At 32.9% G+C, this 16,664-nt stretch overlaps 1 protein-coding gene across 1 annotated transcript in view; it reads left to right on the forward strand.

Annotated features, from left to right (window-relative positions):
* Nucleotides 1–464: 464 nt before the first annotated feature.
* The window catches only part of LOC119832680, a 92,407-nt gene continuing 76,207 nt past the window's right edge, over nucleotides 465–16,664 (forward strand). Inside the window, exons 1-3 of the mRNA XM_038356390.1 lie at nucleotides 465–608; nucleotides 15,838–16,035; nucleotides 16,512–16,658. Coding sequence (XP_038212318.1) covers nucleotides 15,893–16,035; nucleotides 16,512–16,658 — 290 coding nt within the window. The 5' untranslated portion in view covers nucleotides 465–608; nucleotides 15,838–15,892. The remainder of the gene's footprint in view (nucleotides 609–15,837; nucleotides 16,036–16,511; nucleotides 16,659–16,664) is intronic.

Below are 16,664 nucleotides of genomic sequence, written 5' to 3' on the forward strand. Positions count from 1 at the left end.
TTCTGGATTGATGATATTTATCATTACAAAGCTGCATATTCAGCGAGTAACATAAGAATAGAAAAAAATTGATCACGAGGCGGGATTCGAACCCGCGTTTTTTGCCAAACCGTAGAGTAAGTTACAAATTTGACTGGATTTTTTGTGTTTGTTACCTCAGAACATTCGGCGAAACTATTTTGATGAATCTTTTTTTAAGTGAAGAAAGAAGCAGAAATCCGGTGTTTTCTTTAGAGTTCTGCTTACTCAAAAATGCACGATTTATTTGATTTAAGTCTAGTTCTAATTTGCGTGCGATTTAGTTCAGTTAAAAATAATTGTTTTTAATCGAAGTAAGGGTTAACCAACGAAAAAATCTTAGCTATATATAATAGTGTCGAATGATACAATTTAGAATCAATGTACAGATATAAAACTTAAAGCTGGCAACCCTAACCAGCCAACCAAACACCAGATCATTTAGTACTATAACGTGTTCCCTAGCGTGCGCGCGCGTCGCATTTGGTTGCAAAAATACAATCTCGATTATTCCTACATCGATTCCCAATAAATAGTGCAGTGGGTGAATATTAAGTGAATAACTTAGTGCTATGTAAAGGAATCCTAAGGTATGCCTAAGTTTTTGTTGAAAGAAAGTTGAAGCCAATATATTAAGCGCCTGAAAGGTTTTTTTAATTGGGTTTTAATAAATATTAATGTATCATGTTTTATATACTTTAATATGTTTTATGTCTAAATAAAAAATATAAATTGAAAGTATTTAAATATTAATAAGTTCTTAAAATGTAAATTAAAGCATGTTTTCTCAATATTCAGGACATTCAATAAAAATAAATATGCAAACTCTATACATAATTATTTGCAAATTAAAAAAAATGCTTTAATAACTAAGTATAACTTTATATGCAAGTTATGATCGATGGATTTTTTACCCTACAGTCGATAATAGTGGGTCTGTTTTTGTTTGCATACCGTGATAAGGAGGCATTAATCGTGATCTTGCAATTTACGATATATGCACGTGAATTGCTTTCTACCATACTATCGCTACATCTGTATCTATCATAGTATGATATTTATTTATTATCTATATTCCGTAGCAAATTTGTTTGTTTGTCAATATCTGTAAAATATTTTACATACCGTTTTAGTTACTAGTAAGTTTATTTGGAATCTTTGTCAAAAAATTATACAAAAAAGTGTAAATTAGTTTGAAGTTAGTTTTATCGTTTTTACGTTGATATTATTAATATTATCGATGTAAAAAAGCTTTTATTAAAAAAATTCGAATTTAAAGGGTAATTTTAGTGATCATTTTTAATAAAATTGTTTAAAACTGCTGTATAATCTTTCATTATAAATTTGAAAAATTTCATTAAAATACCTCTACTAATGTTTCCTTTCACTCCTTGTGTGTTTTTTATTTGTTTATGGAAGACATACGATTTTTATATTCATTCTATTTTAAGATTTTTTTTTTTGTATTATTGTAATCGAATTCCAATAGCGGAAAAAACCGTGGATCATAAATAGTATAATTTATAACTTACGTGTGGATCGATACATTGTATAATTTTACCGTTACATTTATTACAGAATACGAGCTTATAATATTTATCTGTAAATGTTGGTTATAATGGAGCAATCTTTTAATCAGTTAAAAAAATTAAAAAGGCGTTACAAATTGTGTTATATTATAATACAAAGAAAATCATCAAAATTAGTCCTATGGCAACATTTCAGAAATATTAAAAATAAAATCTGCTCTGAAGGCAAATAGGCAAATAAAGAATTATCTAAGAACGAATAAATATTACCAAGCTTTAACTTATTAGTTATTAATTAACTGTACTTTATTTTTTAGTGTTCCATTTAATAGTCTGAAATCAATTGATAAGTTAGATATATTTTTGGTTCATAATCAAAACTAAACATCTAATTAAATGGTACACTAATTTAAGTTCAAGATGGCTTCTGCATAAACCGGAGATAATTAAGATAAATCTAGAGATTTGAAAAAATAAATCAATTTATTCATAAAAGTCAACAACAAATCACACAGATACAATAAAAACTCCAACATTCTTTGTTTGCGCGGGCTAAAAATTAATGCAAATATTTAAGTACTGTTTAATGAAGTATGATGAGTGTGGATTATACCGGATATATTATTCAATAACTGTATTGAACAGGAAGTGATAGTACAGCGCATGCATTTTAAACTTTATGGGTAACCGCGCGAAAACTACGTCTAGCGCCGCCATCTTGCTAATCTGTCAAAATTTAAAAATACTTATAGAATAGTATTTAAAAAACTAAGAAAAAAAAGTGTGTAAATTTAACTAATATATAGCTATATAGCGATAAGGCCGCCATTTGTTTATATGTAAGTTTATTAAGTTTTTTCTGTAGCTTTATTAAGAGCAATAAAGAATTAATAAATAAATAAATAAATAATAACAATAAACAAATAAAATGCACAAGAATATTTTTATTTTTCTTAATTAGAATACTTAAATAGAATACTTCATATTAATAGGAGTTTTCACCTTATCATTTTTTATAAACAATTATGAATGATTAATTAAATTAAATACGTGAATAATGCATATTTAATGTTCAAGGTACCAACTACCAACAAATAGTTTATATATTATCAGCTATAAATGCTGAATTAAAAAAAATCATATAATCTGTTAAAGATAGCTATTCGAATTTTAAATTTAATTTTTATCGTCTAATTCAATATTCACAAGCTCAAAGATATATGTGTATGTTTGGTTCAAACTCCGAAAATGCTCATTCAAGTGAGCGAAAAATAGCTCATTGTAGTGAAATGTAAAGAGCCACAACGCATAATTCGTGTTCTGGCAAAGAATAAATGCCACGACGCGTTCTGAACACTAATTCAATAGTAGCGTAAATGCATTTTTTGGTAAAATGGGATAAAATCATTATTTTCGAAAGCAGACGAAGCTGCGTGGGTCAGCTAGCTAACATATAAACTGATAACATATATTACAAAGGGATTGGTACGCACGAATCTGGCATATGATATGAAATGTCGATCGTGAGCGGATGCGCCCTGCGGAATGTGGCGGTCTGAGAAATAGACATTAAGGGGAATTTATTTGATTTTGACCTTGGAAATTGAAATAACCTCAAATACTATATTTTTTTATTATTTTTTATTTTTTTTTATTTTATTTTATTTTATTAAAATATAGAGCTTTATGTCTTTGTCATAGGGGACAACTGAGCTGGTATGGCAAATTTCAGGCAGATTAAAACATCCATACATTCTTACATACATACTTACATACATACTTACATACATTCTTACATACATTCTTACAAACTTTCGCCTTAATAATATTATAGCTGTATTGAATCAGTATGATTTTTGTACATAGATTAATTTATAGCTTTTTCGAGGGGACTATACGAACGAAGCCGCGGACTCAGCTTATAGATATTTTCATTAACGTTCCAACCTAAAAAGAAACGCAGCATTATATGAGATGTATGTCTTCCATTACCAGTAATAACGACAAAACACATAATGTAGCAGATGCTTCGTGTGAGCTAAGTGAATATACATATTATTAGCTGCGCCCCGCGGTTTCACCCGCGTAAATCCGTATCCCGTAGGAATATCGAGATAAAAAGTTGCCTATGTGTTATTCCAGTTGTCCAGCTGTCTACGTACCAAATTTCATTGCAATCGGTTCAGTAGATTTTGCGTGAAAGAGTAACAAAAATACACATACACATACATCCATCCTCACACAATTTCGCATTTATAATATTCTTAGGATAGGACTTGATGAAGATATTTAAAATTTTATTAATAAATGATTCAAAAGATACTCTCGAAATAGATTCCTTAATTATTTTTGATATGTTATCCAAAACTTGAATTAATCATGCGAGTATATATATATACTCGCATGATTAATTCAAGTATAAATAAATAGTATATATATATAAAACCTCTATGAATATTTAGTTGTCGTATCCGTCAGTTACATTATTTTATGCATATGAGCCGAAACTGGTGACCCAGTTCCGTCCGCATTTTTACTAAATTCTCTAGATAAGAAGCACGTTATGATAATCTTTAAACACTTACCTTAAATAGAAATAAATAGTTAAATTTATTTTGAAATAGTTTCAGCATGATTGACGGACAAACATCCAAACAAACAAACTTACATATTTATAATATAAGTGTGATGCGAAAATCTGTCTCTCTCTTCACGCATAAACTATTTAACCGATTTAGATGAAACTTGGTACAGAGTTTGTTTGAGACCCCCAAGAAGGTCATAGGACATTTGCTATCCCGGAAATCCCACGGGAACAAAAATGAGTGGGGATAAACCCGGGTTCTATTTTTTTCCATCGACACGCAGGCGAAGTCGGCGGCGAATTACTAGTAACGACATTGTAAAACAAAAAAGTGTTATGTAGTTTTATCTAGACTTGCCTTCACTTCTTTTTGATCTATCTAGATACAAGACGCAGGCTCACTTACTAATGGGTTAACATCAGTATCTCAGCTTAACAAACCAGTTCTTATATTGTAAGAGCTGGCGTTGATCAAGTGAGGCTAAGAGCGATTCGTTTCTTACCAGAGGTTCTGTACTAAAATATATTTAACTAAAACTACAGGTTGCTATAAGTTTGACGTGTTTATGTGTGACCATCTGTAGGATCGTAGCTCCCGAATGGATGAACAATTATAACTTTCAATAAGATTCATTTTTAGGTATTATTCCACCAAAAATATATGAAGAAAAGGGAACCATGATAACATAAATTTAGTTTGGCTGCGATCTTCGCTGCAAAATGAATGGAGATTTAAGGAGAAGGCCGAGTTCTATGCAAAATCCAAATATGTATTTAAAGGAACAAAATAACATTATGGACTAGTATATATATATGGGTTTTTTCCGACTTCAAAAAAAAGGAAATGCATTTTTTTTACTTTTACTAGGTAAACAAAAGATAAGGTTGGTGCCTCCCGTGTAGTCCCATTCAAAATCGATCGAATTGACAATTTGAAGGCATTAATGTTATGTTCAAAATATTAATAACGTGACATAAAAATTCAAAAAATTACGTGTTGAAAAACGAACCGGTGGGTCTCCGAAACGATCATCAGTACGCATTCCTTGAATAACGCTTTGATTGCGTATTATCACTTAACTGCAGAGACGTAATCTCCTGTTTTAATGAACTCCCGTCTCTCTATAACGCCCTATCTTTGAAGCCATTAGGGTGTTTGATATTACTCGGCTACAGTTACTCTGATACGTTATTAATAGAAGCAGAGTTAGTAACAGTTTTATTTAAACTAGCGCCTTTTCGCTCGTTTAGTTAAAGAAGACAGACAGACGGGGTTCTCGAATAGTCTCCGTTCTCTTTGTATTTCCGGGATATAAACTTTTGTACCGTCTGGGGTCACAAACTATCACATCATCATCAGCCCATATATGTTCCCACTGCTGGGACACAGGCCTCCTATGAGGGTTCAGGCCAAAATCCACCACGCTGGCCAATTGCGGGTTGGCAGATGTCACATGTCGTCGAACTTTTGATTCTTGGACATGCCGGTTTCCTCACAATGTTTTTCCTTCACCGTTTTAAGCAGTGGTGATGTTATCCACATGTGCAGATAAATTGAAAAATCAATTTATTTCCTGCACGCTCGCCCGCTCTCGAACCCCGACTTATCGATTTTGAAGTCTGAGGTTCTCACCACTGAGCCACCACTGCTATAACACAAACTATATTGGTCACAAATCAAATTAAAGCCAAATCGTTGAAATGGTTAAGGCGTGAATATTGATCCTGGTGCGTTCCATAGGAGATCCCAGGATCCCTGCTATGAGTTTGGCTGCCGAAGAGGCTTTAGTGGGTAGATTTCCTCCTCGTTAAAATAGGCGTGAATAAGCGACAGACTGACAGATACTTTCGTATGCAAAATGTTAGTAATTAGTAGTTGTGGCTAAGAACCACAGGACAGTTCCCTGGAACCTTAATTTTGTATATAAATTACTTATGTGTAATTAAAATTTAAAATTTACATGATTGGAAAAGGGCAACCACAGGGTTTCTTGCCGGCTCTTTAGAAGCTGCTTTCTGAGCCGGTGGTTAATGTTAACACTGTGTTATGAAGACTCAAAGGTGCTTTTATATAAGTCTAATTGAATAAATTAATGTTTTAGTTTATGTAGGGATAAATATATAATTTGTCAACACATACTTGATACGTTAATCTAATAGGTATGTACTTTGGCATCGTTCGAAATCTTCCAAATACAATAAACCGCATCATTTATAAAAAATATGTACCTACTGATATAGTCATCATGCTAAATTACATCAAAATTGGTATAGTCATGTAGCTAAATTACAGGCATATTTTCTCATATATAATATGAATACGTATGTGTTAAAAATAATGATGTTTTTGCAATGACATCTTGCGTCTTATCACCTTCTACTTTAAAGAAAATCAGAAAACAAATTGATCTCTTCAACGTAAGGTCACAATAAAAAAGCAGATTAAAAAATAAACAAATACAAAAACAACATGGGCCTTGACTCCACTATTCTTTCAAATACTTATAATAGTGTTGGTTAGTAATATTATAATGAGGAAACCTTTGTATTTTTGTATGTTTGTAACGCAAAAACTACTGGGCCGATTTCAAAAATTCTTTCACCATTAGAAAGCTACAACTTCACTGAGTAATATAGGCTATGTACCACAGGCAAAACCGGGGCGAACAGTCATAATTATATATAATTAAAGATCAACAAAGGCCGCTTGGACAATCACTTTTGCTTATCAAGAAAATACGGATAAAATCAACCACCATAAACAGCGATTTTCTCTTTCCCCACAGCTCCTATAAATCGATACAATTTCTCGATTTTTACATAAACTAATGTGTCATTTATGAAAATGGCAGTTTCATCGCCACCGCAACCCACTTGCTAACTCTACCTTGATAATTGTTAACTGGAATTTATAGTACGGTGGTTCGTGTTTTTATCCCCCCTCGGAATCTGGAAGTAGATGGATTTCTATGGAAATATTTTGTTATAGACCACTTAAATATATTAAATTTCATCTTCTAGGTAGGTCCAAAACAACCTTCCATATAGATATATTTATTTGTTTATGCTTCATTTGTTGAAATAATTACAAATTGAGACTTAACCTAAGGAACATTATCAAAAATGGCGGTCTTATCGCTTAATAGCGATTTCTTCCAGACAACCGGTTGCATTGAGAGAAGATAATATAGAGGATAGGAGGAACCACTGGACGGATCGGGGTGAAATTTGGCATACAGATAGATGTAATGACGTAAGCATCCGCTAAGAAAGGATTTTGATAAATTCTACCCCCAAGAGTATTTAAGTTTGTACCATGAAAATTTACTAAGACCGCGCGGGCGAAGCTGCGGGCAACAGCTAGAATACAATATAGTACACAAGGCAATAATGATTAGCACTAATTAATTTTCCACAAATAGGGCCTACCTACGTCCTATATACCTATCTATATACCTACATCCCTGGAGCCGACCAGACTCTAAAATGGCTAAATGACTACATACCCCTATCAAACAAAAAGAATCACATCAATTGTTATCGGGTAAAGTAAAAAAATACAGTCGATTGAAATCCTACTAATATTATAAATGCGAAAGTTTGTAAGGATGTGGGTGTGTTTGTTACTCTTTCACGCCAAAACTGCTAAATCGGTTGCAATGAAACTTGCTACGTAGACAGCTGGACAACTGGAATAACATATAGGCAACTTTCTATCCCAATATTATAAACGGACTTACGCGGGTGAAACCGCGGGGCGCAGCTAGTTGAATCTAAACCCTAGATTCCATATTATTACAATTTATATTCGCCTTATTAACTTTTGAGTATATAAATCACGTTTTAAAGCGCTCATAAAAACTTTTATGACGATCGCAATAAATGGCAATAAGAAAATACACGTTTAATTAATTACGGATATACATAATATACTTCCTTTATATTTCTTTTCTATTTCATTAGACATTAATATGATATATAAGTTTTTATATAGGAACATCGGGTATGCACGTAATGAATATTTTAAATTTCTTTTACGTTATTTGAAATGTATAATTTTAACGCTTAATTAAGACAGTATTTATTAAACCGAATTGTATTATGTTATCTGTGGTAAAACACATTTAAATTTTATGAATTTCTATTGAAATACTGCCATATATTATTCTTCGTAATAAATATATTAAGTTCACTAGCTGACCATTCATCATTATATCATTCATCATGTATCATTCAGGGATATGCAAAATAGATTACAGATCTACCTGACATGCACATAAAACTTCATAAAAATCGATCCAGCCGTTTCGGAGAAGTATGGCACTAACACTATGACACGAGAATTTCATATTATTAGAAATTATCATAATCGGCCCTTATTTGGTGTAAGGAAACAGTTTTATGAAAATTTAGTCATTAACTAAGAACTGTAGTAGTGTAAAAAAATTATGTAAAAAACTCACAAAATATATTTAACTAACGGCCCGCTTGGCCTGTGGTACATATATAGCCATCTAATAAAATATTTTTTCTTTATATTTTGCTCCTTTGCCTTGAGTTCCCGACTTTTTCATTACCAAAAACCTTTACCACTAAGCCGCCATTGCTGTATTAAAATTTGATGTATAGTAGATATATACACCCAATTATTCAGATTTTCACACCAGCAAATCACACTTCACATTATAAATGTGAAAGTTTGTTTGTTTGGATGTTTGCCCGTCAATTACGCTGAAACTACTGAAACGATTTTGATGAAATTTACTATACAGGCCGGGTATGAGCTGACTTGGGTGATAGGACACTTATTTATCCCGATTAAATGCTCCCTTGGGATAAAACAGGAATCTTGATATCCGGGCGAAGCCGGGATGAGCGTCTAGTAATTAACGTAAATAGCCAGCCTGTACACTACTCCTAAATAAAAAGCCAAAGAAATATATAAATATGATAAATAAGTCTGTCAAATCAAGATATTTTTAGCCTAGAGCATAACTCAAAGAATGAAAAAGAACATATGACCCATATTTTAGGCTCACAGATTATCCAAACAGGTTATCATATTTAATATTAACATAATGAACGCATTTAAATCAATTACGAAGTTAATTTGAATCCTATCAAGAATTTATAAATTTCTTAAGCTGTGCTTTCACCTCATAAAACTTTAATTCAAACAAAATTTTGATTAATATGGAAAGTCTAGACTTCTATGAGTTAGTGACTTAGTTCGTGGCATCTTGATTATTATAATATTAAGGTTTTTATGCGTTATCTTCATTAGATACTAGCGTTTCACCCGCGGTTTGCTCGCGAATGAAACATAGGTAGTCAGCGGTCCGGGATGAAAACTAGGTATATGGTAGTCTCAAACTATTATTGAACTGAATTTCATCTAAATTGGTTCAGTAGTTTAAGCGTGAAGAGCACACAAACTATAGTCCAAACTCATCACTTGCGAATCTTTATCATATGTATTCATTTTCTTAACTATAACCAGAGGAGACATTCGCGTGCTACCCAGAAAAAAATTAACCTATATGATAATTCAGACTATAATCTATCTCTGTACCAAATTTCACACAGATCCGATCAGCTGTTTTCGCGTGAAAGAGTAACAAATATCCGAACATCGTTCCATGCATACATATTTACAAACTTTCGCGTTTATAATGTTAGTAGAATTAATAAACACGCTATTTAGAACATAGTCATTACATTTATAACCTGGCTATAAAAATTAGATTTTAATAGCTATATGACATCAACTAATAGTTCCTTTTAAACGTTTTATCATTCAGAGTCCTAACAAAATTGTTCCAGCTGTGTGCTTAGAGCTATAAACGGACTGACTTTATACTCAAAAATACTACGACTTTTATGATATGTGACATTTATATATATAGGTAAAAATAAATTTAATAAAATAAGCCTTAATAAATGTTTTATTTTACAATAATCTCATATATAAAATTCTCGTGTCACAATGTTAGTCTCTATACTCCTCCGAAACGGCTTGACCGATTCCTCTGAAATTTGGTAAGCATATTGGGTAGGTCTGAGAATCGGCCAACATCTATTTTTTATCCCGATATTCCTACGGGATACGGACTTACGCGGGTGAAACCGCGGGGCGCAGCTAGTTATTTATAAATTAATGTTAGGATTCGTGTTCTGAATATTTACAGGTGTTATGTGGTTTGAGTCAACAGTTGTCCTTCGACAAAGTCCTCCTGTAAATACTTCCATCTCTCTCTATCTCCCGCTATCCACTCTGGATCATCTACTGGTTTTATGTCATCTGCCCAACGTCTTTTATTTCTTCTGTTACGATTTTTGTCCAATTCTCATTAGTTCCTCTTAGCATATATAAGTACCGTTTATACGAGCGATTCCGAGGGTAAAAGTTATACTAGTAACTAAGAACAGGTATAACAAAAACCTTACATAAATAGTACAATTAAATAATATTTCGTAAAATCGTATTTATGTATTATGAATTCACTTCGTAATCACGCTAGTGTGTTGTAAGCGATAGAATTCATTGATACAAACGTAAAAAGGGAAGTCCGGTGTCTCCTACTGGGGTATGGGGCAGATGATACACATCTGTTTCACTGATCGATTTTCTTTATGGACAAGTAGGTGATCAGATTTTTTTTTATTGTCCCCACCGGGGATCGAATCCAGGACCCCTCGGTTCTACGCTCACGCGTTTACCACTATACCAAGGAGGCGGTCGATACAAACGTGCATATAATATAATTATATCAAAAAAATATTGGTATATCCCTGGGGGAGGTCCCTCATGAGATTCTATATGGGACCAAATTATATCAAACACAAGCACGTCAATAGGCTGAAAAATCACGGCGCTATCCAGTAACAAAACAACTAAACTGTCTGTTTATGTCTGTTTATGAAACGTCGGTTAAAAACAGCAGTTATAATTAACAAGAAGTTACTTTTGATGTTGGTAGCGAAGTATGTGTCCGTTTCCTTACCCGGATGCCCATTTTATTTTCCTCAACTTCCCAGTCCATTCCTTCTTTCCAAGCGTCAATACTTTTCTAATTGAAATGACTTCTGCGAATGATTATAGGCCCTGGTGAACCATCAGATGAACCATCAGCTCAGTTGCCCGCTATGACATAAAAAAAATGTTTTTTTTTCGTTTCTAGGAGTTGGTGATCACTCACCATCAGACGAACCATTAGCTCAGTTGCCCGCTATGACATAAAAAAAAAGTTTTGTCTTTTTTCGTTTCTCGTAGTGTAGTTTTTAAAATCATGTTTGACATGGGTGCTAGAATTTAATTTATAAATTGTATAGTCCTCAACTTATATTTTTAAATACTCTTTTTGTAAATCCGTGACGTCAATATGGCATATTCTGTTGTGCCTTACGGTTCAACTCCCACACAAAACTACAAAAAATACAGGGAACAAATAAAAAAATTCGATTTTGCAACTTCGGCCGCCAGTTATTGTTATATAATATTGCACACATATGTCTTGCCGAAAAAACCCAAATATAATACGTGTGTGCGTGTCTGCATTTGATATGAATATTCCTTATTTAGGAGGGTGACATAAAAATACAGACAAACTCGCGTGCAATAACCAGTCTAGAATTTGCATATGCAAACGTATCGCAATCGCAGCCATGGTAATAGCCAAGTTGATCCCGTTAACCGATATAAACTGTTAGTTAACTGTTATAATAATATATTCAATTAATTCTAACTTTTACATTTTATTCGCTTTTTAAAGCGCTAGCTTTATAAAGCGATGTGCTTTGATTTACACTAAAAAAAAAATTGTGTGTTACACACAACAAAACATTGAATATATATAACACACACATATTTGATTAAATTTGTATTACTAGACGCTCGTCCCGGCTTCGCCCGGATATTAAGATTCCTGGTTTATCCCAAGGGAGCATTTAATCGGGATAAAAAGTATCCTATCACCCAAGTCAGCTCATACCCTGTCTGTATACCAAGCGTGTGTTTCAGCGTGATTGACGGACAAACATCCAAACAAACAAACTTTCACATTTATAATATTATAGTGTGAAGTGTGATTAATAATAATAATTAAGTATATTATTGTACTACTTATAGTCTGCTTGTTATATGTTATCGTTTATGTACTGAAATCAATGATTTTTCACTTATTTTTAAATGTACAGTCAATTATAAATTATATTCATGGGAATGAAAACAGTTGATATTTTTGACTCTTTATTGTATGTACAAATAAATAAAGCTCCTTGTACTAAATAGAAACTTAAATTCCGCTATGATCTTTATGATTCGCTATGTATCATTCGAAATTATTCATGCTTACACGTATTTATGACTGACTAGCTGTGCCCCGCGGTTCCAACCGCATAAGTCCGTATCGCGTAGGAATATCGGGATAAGAAGTTGCCTATGTATTATTCCAGGTTTCCAGCCGTCTACGTACCAAATATCATTGCAATCGGTTCAGTACTTTTTGCGTGAAAGAGTAACAAACACACACACATCCGTACAAACTTTCGCATTTATAATGTTAGTAGCAAGTAGGATTTTCATTATTAATCAAATGTACATAAATTTTGATATTACACCACTCATGACGTCATAACCCATTGTACACTACAGTAGCAATTATTAGATGGGTTAGTTTAATCTTAGCAATGGAATCTATCTATACCCATTGATTCATCATTTGATGATATTTACTTCTATTTTGGTGCAGTAATAATCGTTACGAAACAAAACTATACCGTTCTATTTTTATTTTTGGTCTAGAAATAGCGAAGTATTAAAAATTCATGCTGCGTCAAAGTCAATAAATATTTTTCAGTTGGAGCCCGCCGCAGAGTTCAATTTTTAATATATTCAACGTCACTACAAAGGGATGAAATTTACAAAGGATTATCGGTAGGATGAATCGGGGTGGCTGGAATATTACGTAACATATGTTTCGTTTAATCTCTCCTTTGTGATTCATACAATCTTTGAAGGTCGGAGTTATTGGCAAATGGCTCTAACAGTTTTAATTCGGTTGAATGTATAAGCACGTTTATAATATTTAGATATTAAAGACTTTTAAACGGATTATAAACGCGATTTATTCATTATATTATTAACTCGACGTTTTGAACACTTTACAGCGAGAGTGGTCACGGGGTGACTGACGTTTGGTTTGGACAGTCTCCCCGTGACCACGCTCGCTGTAAAGTGTTCGAAACGTCGGGTTAATAATATAATGAATAAATCGCGTTTAAAATCCGTTGAAAAGTTTTTAATTTCTAAAAGAAAATACTACATATAAAAATATGTTTGTCTGTTATCTATATAACGGAATTATTTTTTTAGTTTTTTACACATTGTTTTACTGAAATATATTATTACAGGTGCCAAGATTAAATAGGAAAAAATATTATTACTATATAATTGATTGAAAATATATGTTCTGATATTTTTTGTTGAACTGTTGAATGCGCCTCTATAAATGCATTGCCGACTTTAAATTGGGTAGGGATAAAAAAGGATTGGTGACAGGAATAAAGGAAAAGACTGGGGAGGGGAAGGAAAAGGATATGGGCCTGCGGCTCCCCCACTTACCGAACGAAACACAGCAGAATTCTATTTCACGCCGGTCTTCTGTGGGGGTGTTTACTTCCCCGGTGCGAGCTGACCCAATTCGTGCCGAAGCGTGCTCGACTACCACATATGGATATAGATGTAGTTAACCTCACAAAATGTTCATTATTATTTGTCTACGCCGTGCTTCAAATGCCAGAACTAGACCCAATAACATTCCGTTATTTATAGAACTAATATGGTATCAATATTGTTAATTGAAGGAACATTCAAGCCCATTTCATGATAGTATAACTCTGTAAGAAGTCCACTAATCAAGTAATGATATTATCTTTATGGTTTAGTAATTAAAATATATTATCCGAACACAAAAAGCTGAAAGACAGTCTCTGTAAAATATGTATCAATCAACTTCTCACATCATACAGGAAAAGGGGTCCATTTTCTTCTTTTATCAGACTTCAAAAAATGGGGAGGTCCTCTGTATATATGAAAAGAAATTAACTATTAGTTTTCACACTAGATTGTTCGGCATTCATGCTCAGCCATTACACCATTCTTGGAAGTCGGTTAAAATCAATTACACTCATCGCAACTGTGTATTAAGTGCTTCATATAGTGTTACACATCATTAATTTATAATCATATTGGATATAGAAAGTAAAATATGCCCGTAAAATTAAAACCCGTTTGAAAGTGGTGTGATTTTTTTTTTAATTTAAGCGCGTTTAACGTAAAGTAATTAATTAACAGATAACTTATTTTGGTATAATCTGTTACGAACATAGATTGGCTATTTAAAAAGGTTCTCAATTCGGCTGTATCGTTTTGTATTTGCTCGTCATAACTTTCTCTCCTTATAACTTTTTACTGGGTGAACCCAATTTGATGATTATCTTTTTATTAGAAAGGTGCCTTCCGTTTGGTCCAAATTCTGTTCTAACATAAAGTAAACGAAAAACTCATCATCTTCTTGAGATTTGATTATTTATTACTTATTTTGTAACCAAACGCGGTCCTTTAATTCACATAGAAAAACATGTAAGGAATCCAATGCAATATAAATATAGTAAAAACAACACGCTTCCATGAAAGAATCAACTAATTTTCCTCACTTGCTATTAAACAGAGTGTGAGTTACATATTAAATTAGTGTTAATTACGGAAACTATTTACACTTGACGATTTTAACCTGATATTTCCTTTAAAGTGGATTAAACACGAGCATAAGTTCGGTTACATACAAACATACAAGTTGAAAAACGAATCCTTTCTACAAAGAAGTCACTAACGTTCTTGGGGTATGAGGTTCCACTCTAGATTCTAAAATGGAACAGCATAAAAACAATTTCTGTTAAATTTAATTTTTAGTTTTATAGCATTGAAATGCTTTATAAATGAGAAATTTTGAAAGAATAGAAAAAATTTGATCATTGCTACGGTTAGGCAAGATACGCAGGTTCGTATCCTGCCTGGTGATCAAATTTTTTGTATTCTTTCAAAATTTCTCAATTTTCTGTTAGATTCAAAAAGAATCATATCAATCGGTTGAAAGCCCACGGCGTCAAATAGGATATATGTTATATATATATATACAACAGTATTGCATACTGTCCTTGAATATATCATATTACATAATATTATTGTATGCGTTACATTATATTGTTATTTCTTTAGTTTAATACATATCAATGTATCATTGTCAATATGCAAAGAATAAAGAAAGAAACATTGCATTTCAAATTTCACTTTAATTTCTAAAACAGTTATATGACAAATAATATTCCCTGGAATTAATGATATATTTGGAGAAAAATAAATGTTATGATATCCTGAGACTAATTTTATCACCATAAATTTATTTAATAGGTTACATATAGTATTGTTTAATCAGACAACGAATCAAAAGACTAGCCTATTTACTAAACGGCGCCATTTTTTATTTATATGAATAATATTAGTTAGTAAAAATTATATATGGAAAGGATTAGACTAATTTATTGAGACAAATACATTAATAAAACAAACAATTGATCATACGTAAATAATCTGGCACACACATAATTTAAACAATATTAAAAAAAACAATAAATTCTCAATTACAGGGCACGTGCGTCCGCCGCGACGGTCGATATGACAGTGACTGTTTAAATTCCGAACATGGGTAGCGCGCTCAGCAGTGCGAACAGTAAGAAGAGAAAAGAGCCTCAGAATGCCGAGTCGTCCAGGGTACTGTTCCTTCTGTACCTGATTCATAGAACGTGGAATGTTCTTGTGGAACACGTGGACTCGAAGAGTGCTAGGTTTGTTATTATTTTTAATACATAATAGAACAGCTTCGGATTTAATGCACAACGCAATATTGTAAACGTAGTCCAGTCCCAGGGTGTAATATTCCCAGCTCCAGCAGTCCCAGCTGTTTATTTTATATACAATAAATTTATTTATTTCTTTCTTTCTTCCTTCTAATATACATATAGGTAACTTTATTTATGAAGTATGCGTTTTAAATAGTATGTTTCAATACATGACAACAATTTCAAATTAACAATAATTTCGGAGTAAAAGACCCCCTCCCGCCCCTTTGTCTATGTTAAAATCCATATAAACCTTCCCCTTGAATATCTTTTAAAAAAACCTCATCGAAATCTGTTGCGCAATGACGCAGAACGCGCAGACGGCGGAAAGCGACACTATTTTAACTACGTTGTGATTTCTATGCACATTATAAATCTCCAATTCGACCCAATTCGAAACTTACACACACTCACGATTCCAGATGGCGCACCAACACGGTGCCAAGTTCCGAAGAATTGGGTCGAAGATTCGACTCAATCAGCTTGGGAGACTCCGACCTTGGATCCTGTTATTCCACCTGCAGCTGCAGCTACTGCAGGCTGAGGGAGTGCGCCCATGATTGTGTGAGGTAAAC

Source organism: Zerene cesonia, chromosome 15 (genome assembly GCF_012273895.1).
Source record: "Zerene cesonia ecotype Mississippi chromosome 15, Zerene_cesonia_1.1, whole genome shotgun sequence".
Classification (NCBI taxonomy): Eukaryota; Metazoa; Arthropoda; class Insecta; order Lepidoptera; family Pieridae; genus Zerene; species Zerene cesonia.